We start from the raw sequence: 11,174 nt of genomic DNA on the forward strand, positions 1-11,174 counted from the left end.
AAATTCACTAACACACAGGATGAACTTTGTATTTATTTTTTACAATAATGTCTAATAGTGTATTGTATTACATTGCTGTTTTTTACTTTTTTACTTCTTCTTGTTTCATTGTATGTAATGGCAGAGATCAGGGATTCATAAAGTACAACCATAACCACAATCAAATAAACAGGAATCTATTTTATAGCAATATATTGGGGGGGGGGGACATTTTGAGCATATTTGAATATTTGGGGGGGGGGGGGGGTGTGTGTGTGTCCCAATATAAAAAATATATACGGTCTTGGTGTCAGGTCCCGCCACACATTTGAAACCATTGTTGGGTTTGACAGCGCCACGATGATGATGATGGGGGGGGGGGGGAGGTGTGTGGGGGTGTCACAGTTTGCGTTTTGTTTCTGGGGCCTTAATGCTCGGAACGCATTCTGAAAGGGCCTCAACATCGGACCTCATCCGAATCATTCCCATGCACGGCTGCAGTTGACGGGGTCCTTCCTGATATAGGGGGGGGGGGGGGGACTCGACGAAGGGCAGCTGCCCCTGTGCGGCACAACAATAATAATAACGATGTCAATTTGTGTGTAAGTTGCATGTTGAACTTCTTTCGCACCGTACGTAGTAGCCAACCGTGCTATGCATCTTCTTGGTTCTTTCGGTAAAGTCACGTAGAAGGGAAGTAATAAAATAATAAAAATAAAACATAATACAATTATTCTCACGACGTTTCGGCCACAACGCAAGCAGCTATGGATGTATGTTGCTTTGTGCGTATGCAGTGAGGAAGACTTGGCCAATGGTTCTCCGTCGTCGAGAGGGGGTTCACAGTGAGGGCTTGGGGTTTCGTACACGAGGGAGCTTCGTTATGGTGTCACCGATCACCCGGTCAAGGCTAACATCAGCGACATCTGAAGGGAGGGAGGCCTCGATTCAAAAGTAGCATGGAAAGCGTTTGGCGCGCAGCCGTTCGCGAACGAATGTGTCACGTTGATACTAACCCCAAAAAAACCTTTAATTTGAATAAAATTGAAAAATAAAATCTAAATAACATTGTAAACATCACCAGTGGAAGATGTTTTCCAGTCACGAGATTTTTTTTTAAAGTTCAGTTTGTGCAACACAACCAGCTGACACTACTACTTAGGCGATCGTGTCAGCGAGTAGCACCGATGACGAACGATAAACGAGGAGGTGGGTTGACAGCGCCTCGCCCGACGTTTACCGCACACCGCACCAGCTACTAGTTTAAGGCTGAGTCGACCTAGGTGGAGGCCAAGGACCGGTTCAGACAAATCGCCACCGGGTGTTCGCGGCCTTGAGCGGGAATCGAACTCGCAGTGCGCTAACCACTCCGCCACCGCTCCCCACACACCAGAGGTCGCAACCGGGTACCCGATACCCGTACCCTACCCGATACCCGGCTACCCGTACCCTGCCGGGTACGGGTACGGGTAGCCGTTTGCGACCCTGGTGCGGCCGGGTACGGGTACGGGTAGGCCGTGAGTCACTGGTGAGTCACCGTTTGTCACTCATTTCCCAACGTCTTGTCTCTTCTCACAATTCAAGTTCCTAGAATCAACCCACCCGCGCCTGCAACATGGCTTCATCCCAGAGGTCGCAATCAGGTACCCGATACCCGGGCGGGTACGGGTAGAGTCCGGGTACGGGTACGGGTACCCGTTTGCGACCCTGGTGCGGCCGGGTACGTGTACGGGTAAGTAATCTAAACCCGTTTGCGACCTCTGCCACACACACAAACACACGCACGTGCGCGCGCGCCCACGGATGTTGCCCAACCTCGCTCCGTCACGCGGCGTGATCCGTGCCGGCCTAAAGCGGTGCTCGCTAACACCGCTAGCAGCCACGCTCGCTGCTTGCGGGGCTTCTGTTCGTGCACAGCGGGTACCCCCCCCCCGCCCCCCAGATGATTTACGCCTTTCCCCGTTTCACGTCGTTTCGCAAATACGTCGTCACTTCATCAAATGTCACGACTCCGATTGATTTGCGACAGGATCGTGGCGAGTGGTTTGGGGCCGCCCATCGAGTGCGCACGCAAACAACATCTGTCAAAAGCTTGACCCCTCTCTGTAGGCACGCGGACTTTTTACACCACCATCACCACCACCACCCACCCCCTCCCGAATCCTATAGAACGGCCGATATTTAATCCACGCAGAAACGATCAAGGATTATGAGTAATATTCACGTGTTGAAGCAAAACAGATAGTCCACACCGCCGGACTATCGAACTCAGTTGATGTAGACAAATTATTATCGAGGCTTCACCCCCCATCACCACCCCCCCCCCCCGTACATTGTCAGTAGACCTCCCCCCATACGCAAGTGAACGCATTTGGGTTAACCCCCCTCCCCCCTCCATACGTACAGTACGCACTAAATGTATGGCCCCTTCAGGGGTTGTTATCTGTGTATAGACTCGTTAGTCGAGTACGCCTGACGGGGAGCACAGTCACCGTAACTGTTCACGCAGTACCAGGGAAGAGCTACAGTCTGTGTATAGTAGTGTATAGTGCATAGTAGTGTATAGTGTAGTGTATAGTATATAGTAGTGTAAAGTGTATAGTAGTGTATAGTGTAGTGTATAGTATATAGTAGTGTATAGTGTATAGTAGTGTATAGTGTAGTGTATAGTAGTGTATAGTAGTGTATAGTGTAGTGTATAGTAATGTATAGTAGTGTAGTGTATAGTAGTGTTTAATGTATTGTAGTGTATAGTAGTGTATAGTGTAGTGTAGAGTGTAGTGTATAGTAATGCATAGTTGCGTCTAGTAGTGTATAGTGTAGTGTATAGTGTAGTGTATAGTAATGTATAGTTGCATCTAGTATTGTATAGTGTAGTGTATAGTAGTGTATAGTAGTGTATAGTGTAGTGTATAGTGTAGTGTATACTAATGTATAGTAGTGCAGTGTATAGTAGTGTATAGTGTATCGTAGTGTATAGTAGTGTATTGTAGTGTATAGTAATGTATAGTAGTGTATAGTGTAGTGTATAGTGTAGTGTATAGTGTAGTGTATAGTGTAGTGTATACTAATGTATAGTAGTGCAGTGTATAGGATTGTACAGTGTAGTGTTAGATCGCGTAAATGTGTCGTTAAAACCCACCTCCACCCGGCAGGGAAAATTCGCGAGGTTCGTGAAATCGTGAACTCGAATTGTGAGTGCTGTTTGTGGTTTAACTCTCCAACGCACCTTGTGGTGCTGAAGTAAGTCACTGATTTGAATGTGTCTGTTTACGTGACAAACCTCACTAATTGGTTGTGTCGGGTGGTGGCGGGTTTAACGACACATTTATATATTGACGCCATCTAACCCCCTCCAAAACCCCCCTCTGTAATTAGGCCACGTGTGTTTCATCACGTGACGAAAGTAATAATCTGCCTGCGTCAGGTGGCGGAGGGTTTACGACGCGATCGATCTGATTGACACCTTCCCCTCCCCCCCACACAGTCAATTGTCCATCTCCGTGATGATCTCTGTCGAAGGCGTGTGTCTCCCTTGCCCTCGTGCGCATTCGCATACGCGCCTCCATGCAACCTCGACAACCTTGTCCCATACGTGGCCGCGGATTCGGACCGCAGTGATTTCAGCCGCATCATCTCTACATTACAAAAAGGCTCAGTCCCTTTTACACGCACCTTTACATCATCCGCACCTGGTTTACACAACAAAGGCTCATTCCTAGCAGCGTGCTTCAGCCGCACCGAACCTCACAACAATAATAATATCCAGGTGCCTACCTTGGCTCCTCCCACCCTCAACCAGTATATATACAAATACTGTTTCTTGGAATTTCTCTTCACTTGATACAGCTATCGTGCTGTGACGGTTCCACCTGAAGACGGAAGCTTGTGTTGCCTCCGAAACGTCGTGATTTTTATTTTATTTTTATTTAACTTTTATTAATTTTAATTTTTTACCTACGTGACTTTACCGAGAAAAAAAACCTAAGAAAATGAATTCTTGCAGTCACGAAAGCTTCAAATCTAGAATTTCTGTGAGAGCCTCGGTGCAGACGTGATTAGCTCCAGCGTTACAGTGTAACGCCACTCCTGAGTTGGGTTAGTCGCGGTTTGTGCAGAATCAGAACTTGTTATCGTTACTCACGTAAGCATCGCACGGCTCTCCCCTTGCTGCTGGTGTGCGTTCATTCGGGGCGACGCGCGCGATGGTTGGCACGGCGTTCAAGGCCTCGCCCGGGGAGGTGGAGCGAAACGTCGGACATGTCGCCGAACAACACGCGACACAACCGACACACTCATCGGATATACGTCGTAACTTTAACACGTACATTTAGTTTGGATTTGGTGTTTGAAATAAATAAATAGATAAATAACTATATAAATCGGTCCTTCATTTCAGCTGGAGCTGCCCACGGCTGAGCTCCGGAATATATTTCCGTGCCCCCCCCCTCCCCCCCCAAGTGGGGGTATAGAAGGTGGCGGAGGGGAGGGGAGCCCAGGCGGAGTTTTGGAGGACGCAGAAAACCCTGGAAAATTTTCCCCTCCAAAAAAATTCCCTGAATTAAATTAATCACCTCCCCACCCACCCCCCACCCCCTCCACCACCACAACAACAACAACAACTATCCGTTCTTCCCCGCAGGCAAAACGCGTACCAAGGACAAGTACCGTGTGGTGTACTCGGACTACCAGCGGCTGGAGCTGGAGAAGGAGTTCCAGGCGAACCGATTCATCACCATCAGACGCAAGTCGGAGCTCGCATCGCACCTGGGCCTCTCCGAGAGACAGGTCAGGGCCCCCAGCCGGGGAACTCGATCGATGTCACATGGGTGGAAAAAAAACGATTTTTCCAGCGGCAGGCATCGGGTTTTTTCTTTAATACAATTAAACCCGATTTCGGGGGATTGAAACCTGGTTTTAATGAATACGAAACTCTGATCCAAGGCTTAGGCTGCTCTTTCCCCGTCGGTGCTGCTATCATCGTACTCGGGGGGGCCGTCGGGCACGGGGTAGTCGTAGAATGCGGCGGGCAGGTTGGTCGTGATGAACACGAGTTTCTCCACAATCGTGGGCGCCAGTGAGTTCCTTAGCTTGGAATGGATGAAGCCTATGAAGTTCATTTAGTAGGTATAGCCATGTGAGCCATTCGGTTCTTGAATCGGGTGCAACCGCAACAAACAAAAAACACATGAACAAGAAAACATCTTAAAGTGACTATGTGACTATGTGCAAACTGAACATCTAGGGGGAAAAAACAGCAAAAATTCCAGAAAAAAAGCACCGTACACCAACGTTGAGAAGTTCCGCTCGGATGCCGCAATTAGAACCAATTAACCCGGATTTCTCCCAATCTCAGATGATCGGGTTTAATATAGAAGGACAATTAAACCCGATTGTAACAAACCCGACTGTACCACCCGTGCGCCGTCGTAGCTGTGGAGGGTCGGCTTCGGCGGCCAACGTTACCAGCCCCCCCCTACCCACCCCCACCCACCCCCACCCATCCCCACCCACCGACCCACCGCTCTGTGTGTAAGGCGAGTGTGAGCGCCGACTCGTTAGACGGATTCGCAGCGCGGTGGCGACAACCACTACGCCACCACTCGCTGCGGTGAGAGACACGATGATAGGAGACCACCACCACCACCCGCAGCTGTTAGCGAGTGGCTTTGAAGGCCGCCCGGCACGACGGGGTCGGTGGCCAGTCCCGCGCCCGGCCGCCTTTGTCTCCCTTAGTGGCGATGATTACACATCGCAGCAGGTTATCAATTTGAGGCTGAGTCGACCTAGGGGGAGGGCCCAGGGCCGGTTCAAATAATAGTTACTGTGGTGTTGACCGTGAGCGCGAATCGAACTCGGGTCGCAACGCGCTAACCGCCACACTACCGCACCCCTACAGACACGTACGCGCGCACACTGACGCACACACAGCAAACAGGCACACACACACACCAGACACACACACAGCAGACACACACACACAGCAGACACACACACACACAGCAGACACACACACAGCAAACAGACACACGCACACCAGACACACACACACACAGCAGACACACACACAGCAAACAGGCACACACATCAGACACACACACAGCAAACAGACACACGCACACCAGACACACACACACACACAACAGACACACACACAGCAAACAGACACACACACACCAGACACACACGCAGCAGGCACACACACAGCAAGCAGACATACACGTGCGCACACACACTGACACACACAAAGCCTAACGCGCACACACACGCGCGCTCTGCATGCGCACACACACACACACAGGCTAGCGCACACACACACACACACAGGCTAGCGCACACACACACACATAGAGGCTAACACACACACACACAGAGGCTAACACACACACACAGAGGCTAGCGCACACACACACACATAGAGGCTAACGCACACACACACACAGATTCTAACACACACACAGAGCCTAACGCACACACACACACACAGAGGCTAACACACACACAGAGGCTAACGCACACACACACACAGCACACACACACACACAGAGGCTAACGCACACACACACAGCACACACACACACACAGAGGCTAACACACACACAGAGGCTAACGCACACACACACACAGCACACACACACACACAGAGGCTAACGCACACACACACAGCACACACACACACACAGAGGCTAACACACACACAGAGGCTAACGCACACACACACACAGCACACACACACACACAGAGGCTAACACGTGCGCGTCTGCGTGCTGTGCCGGCTGCAGGTGAAGATCTGGTTCCAGAATCGACGAGCGAAGGAACGGAAAGTTAATAAGAAAATGCAGCAGCAGCAGCAACAGCAGCAGCAGCAGCCTCGCGTCTCGTCAGCCTCCCCAGAGATCTCGTCGGGCATGCCGACTCACAGCAACGGCGCAAACGTCGTGAGCAGCAGCAGCCTCCTCTCGGGAGGGGTTCCCCTGCATTGAGAGCCATCGGGGGCAACCCACACGCAACGTCGGCCCGCCAACGTTGGCGCGACGTCGGGCCCGCCAACGTTGGCGCGACGCTGGTCCCACACCCCGTTAGGTGCGCGTGGGGTGTACATTGCGGTCCGCGGGTGAACGCGTGCGAGTGGCGTCTACGTCGTGCGTTTTGTGATATATGAATAGTAGTAATGTATAAGTTGGGCGGCAATGCGTCTGTGTGTGTGTGTCAAATCAAGATTGTCGTTGTTGTTGTTGTTGCTGTTGTTTTGTGCGTCTGGTTAGTCGATCTTAAACCACCTGGGGGGGGGTGTGGGTGGTGGTGGTGTTTCCCGTGATCTTCTGCCAGCACCTAGCCTGGCACCGGAGCTGCGGGTGACGTTGCCGTTGCTTGCAAGTCGGTTGTTGTTGTTGTTGATGTTGTTGTTGATGTTGTTGTTGATGTTGTTGTTGATGTTGTTGTTGATGTTGTTGGAGCTGCGTGTGCGTCTGCGCGTGGTGGTGGGGGGGGGAGCAGCGGTTACCGCGTTGCGCTACGAACCCGGCCACCCAAGTTGGTCTTGGGTCTCCCCTTGGTCGATTCAGCCTCAAATGTGTATCTGGTGCGGTGTGTAGTGAGCATCGACAGTGGGGAGACAAAGGCGGCCGGGCGTGGTGCTGGCAACCCCACCCGCTCGTGTACCGTGCCAGCCTTCGTAGGTGCTACTCGCTAACAGCACTTGCCCCCTACAGTCAACGGGGGATCTTTGTCTTTGGAATCGTGTGTACGCGGGCATGTCCACGTGTGTGAATGTCTATGCTGGTGGTGGTGTATGCTTGCTTGCTATGTATTTGTCAGTGTGCATATGTGTGTGCCGGGTGGCTAAATCACAGCAAGTTGGCACAGTAGGGGGCACAGGTGGTGCATCAGCCAGTCATCTCGGTCATCTCAGTCAGTCGACCCGTGGCACCTGCTGGGTCTTGCCCCGTGACCTCCTGCCAGCGGGCGTTCGACACTTCACGTGATGGTCTCAAGGTGCACATGGCCTGGCACAAGCGTCGTGGTGACGTCACCGCCACTTAGTGGCGAATGGCGGTTGTTGTTGTTGTTGTTGTGTGTCTGTGTGTGTCTCTGTGTGTGTCTGTGTGTGTACAGAGTGGAGAGCGGTGGTGTAGCGGTTAGCGCTACGCTGCGCTACGAACCCAACGACACGGGTTCGATTCCCGCCCACGGCCGGTGACGATTATCTGAACCGGTCCTGGGCCTCCCCTAGGTCGACTCGGCCTCAAATGAGTACCCGGTGCGGTGTGTAGTAAACATCGCCACTGGCCACCCACCCCCTCGTGTGCCGTGCCGGCCTTCATAGGTGCTACTCGCTAAGAGCACTTGCCCCAACAGTCTGTCCAGGCTACACGAGGGGGGGTGATCTTTGTCTTTGTGTGTCAAGGCAGTCGCTACTCTGCATCTTCTACATCAGTCACGCGGAACCCCCCCCCCCAACTTCGCCCCTTACGATGGTAGGTTTTTACCCTTTAAAACTGACACCTTTAGCCCCTTACCTTCGCGTGCTTCTGTACACAGTCTGCGTCTTTGAGTAGATACAAAGGCAAAGGTCCCCCGTGTAGCCTGTAACGGACTGTTGGGGCAAGTGCTGTTAGCGAGCACCTATGAAGGCCGGAACGGTACACGAGGGGGTGGGTGGCCAGCACCACGCCCGACCGCCTTTGTGTATTGTGTAACGTGTTTACTTGATGAATGATGTGTTGTGTAACGTGTCATCTGTATTACTTGTGTATTGTGTAACATGTTAACTTTATCGATTGTGTGTTATGTAACGTGTTATTTTTATTCATTGTGTCTTGTGTAACGCGTTGTCTTTATTGATTGTGTGCTATACTCGTTGGTTTTAAACAGTCTGCATCAGCAGCAGACCAAGCTTTCCCAACTGATGACGGATGCTTGTGTTGCGCCCGAAACGTCGTGATTTAATTGAGTTGTTTTCATTATTTTTTTTACCTACGTGACTTTACCGAAAAAAACAAAGAGTATGCATCATTGCAGTCACGAAATCTAGAATTAATTGTGTATTGTCTAACGTTTTATCTTTATTAATTGTGTACAGTTCTCTTCATTAATTGTGTTACCTAATCAGTTGTGCATTGGCTCGCGTGTCCCACATTGCGTGATTCATTTAGAATCGTTAAATTTACCTTGCATTGTCAAAATTTAATTCCGGTAGAGCTGGCCCGGTGAGCTTGCTGATCTTGTATTGCACTCTCGTGAGATGTGAAGTCTTCTATCTTAGAAATCCAACGGTGCTGATTGTTACTGACCGCTTGAAGTTTTTAGATCTTTAGGGCGTTTGCTCAGCAAGTCGAGATTTGCTAAAAAAAAAAGTACGGGAGTTGGTTTGCGATGTATACATTGTTCATGGGTTGTTGTGTTGGTGGTGGTGGTGGTTGTGATGATGGTGGTTGTGGTGATGGTGGTTGTGGTGATGGTGGTTGTGATGATGGTGGCAGGTTGTGGTGGCTGAATTAGTCTCTAACGTATGTGAAAACCCCCGAGCGAATGTGTTACTCGTGTAGGTGTACGCATTTCACCAAATGACAGAGAGAATATATCTGTGTATATATATAGATTTGCCCGTACAGATGTTATCGCCTTTCACTCACAATCGGTGTGCAAGCTACGTGTGTGTGTGTGTGTGTGCGCGCTCGTACGTGTAGCCTTCACAAGTGCTACTCGCTAACGGCACTTGCCCCAACAGTCTGTTAAGGCTACACGGGGGATCTTTGTCTTCGTATGTGTTGGGAGCGGTGGCGCAGCGGTTAGCGCATTGCACAGAGAACGGTTCCCGGCCGAGTGGTATCTGAAGCGATATTAATCAGCGTTTCAACTCAACCTCGGGAAGACAAAGGGGGCCGGTCGTGATCCTGGCAACACCACCTGCCGTGCGATATTCCTGGCCTAATAGGTGCTCGCTAACAACGCTTTACACCACTCTATGAGGCCATGCTAAGGATCTTCGTGTGTGTGTGTGTCCGTGTATGTGTGTACATGTGATTGTGCGTGTGTGTGTGTGTCCGTGTATGTGTGTACATGTGATTGTGTGTGTGTGCCCGTGTATGTGTGTAAATGTGATTGTGCGTGTGTGTGTGTGTCCGTGTATGTGTGTACATGTGATTGTGCGTGTGTGTGTGTCCGTGTATGTGTGTACATGTGATTGTGCGTGTGTGTGTGTCCGTGTATGTGTGTACATGTGATTGTGTGTGTGTGTCCGTGTATGTGTGTACATGTGATTGTGCGTGTGTGTGTGTCCGTGTATGTGTGTACATGTGATTGTGTGTGCGTGTGTGTGTGTGCCCGTGTATGTGTATAAATGTGATTGTGCGTGTGTGTGTGTGTCCGTGTATGTGTGTACATGTGATTGTGCGTGTCTGTGTGTGTGTGTCCGTGTATGTGTGTACATGTGATTGTGCGTGTGTGTGTGTCCGTGTATGTGTGTAAATGTGATTGTGCGTGTGTGTGTGTGTCCGTGTATGTGTGTACATGTGATTGTGCGTGTGTGTGTGTGTATGTCCGTGTATGTGTGTAAATGTGATTGTGCGTGCGTGTGTGTCCGTGTATGTGTGTACATGTGATTGTGTCTGTGTGTGTGTCCGTGTATGTGTGTTAATGTGATTGTGTCTGTGTGTGTGTGTCCGTGTATGTGTGTACATGTGATTGTGCGTGTGTGTGTGTGCCCGTGTATGTGTGTACATGTGATTGTGCGTGCGTGTGTGTGTCCGTGTATGTGTGTAAATGTGATTGTGCGTGTGTGTCTTTTGTGTGTTTTTGTGTACTGTGTTTGTGGGTCGGCTCATAATGCATGTTCATGTTCCTGTGTGTGTGTTTTGTATATGTATGTGTGCGTATGTGCATGTGCGTCATTTTTTTAGGGGTATGTGAGCGTGTGGTCAGGTCGAATCAGCCTCAGCTGAGTACCTGGTGCGGTGTGTAAACATCGCCACTGGGGAGACAAAGGCGGCCGGGCGTGGTGCTGGCCACCCATCCCCTAGGTGATCGCTAACAGCACTTGCCCCAATCGTCTGCGAAGGCTACACGAAGGATCTTTGTCTTTGCTTGTGTATGTGCAAACTTGCGTTTTTTTTGTTGTATACATGCTCACGTGCACGTGAGTGTACGTATGGGTGCGTTCGTGTGCGTGCGCGTGTATCTTTGGGTCTATAATT

General features: G+C 50.4%; 1 protein-coding gene across 1 annotated transcript in view; it reads left to right on the top strand.

Annotated features, from left to right (window-relative positions):
• Nucleotides 1-4,578: 4,578 nt before the first annotated feature.
• Nucleotides 4,579-11,174, top strand: part of LOC144722830 (homeobox protein CDX-1-like) — a gene marked incomplete at its 5' end in the record, with an annotated part of 7,394 nt that continues 798 nt past the window's right edge. The window contains 2 exons of the mRNA XM_078601276.1: nucleotides 4,579-4,767; nucleotides 6,762-11,174. The exon at nucleotides 6,762-11,174 is cut by the window's right edge and continues 798 nt beyond it. Of these exons, the coding sequence (XP_078457402.1) occupies nucleotides 4,579-4,767; nucleotides 6,762-6,962 (390 nt within the window). The remainder of the gene's footprint in view (nucleotides 4,768-6,761) is intronic.

Source organism: Lampetra planeri, chromosome 15 (assembly GCF_965212315.1).
Source record: "Lampetra planeri chromosome 15, kcLamPlan1.2.h2, whole genome shotgun sequence".
Taxonomy (NCBI): domain Eukaryota; kingdom Metazoa; phylum Chordata; class Hyperoartia; order Petromyzontiformes; family Petromyzontidae; genus Lampetra; species Lampetra planeri.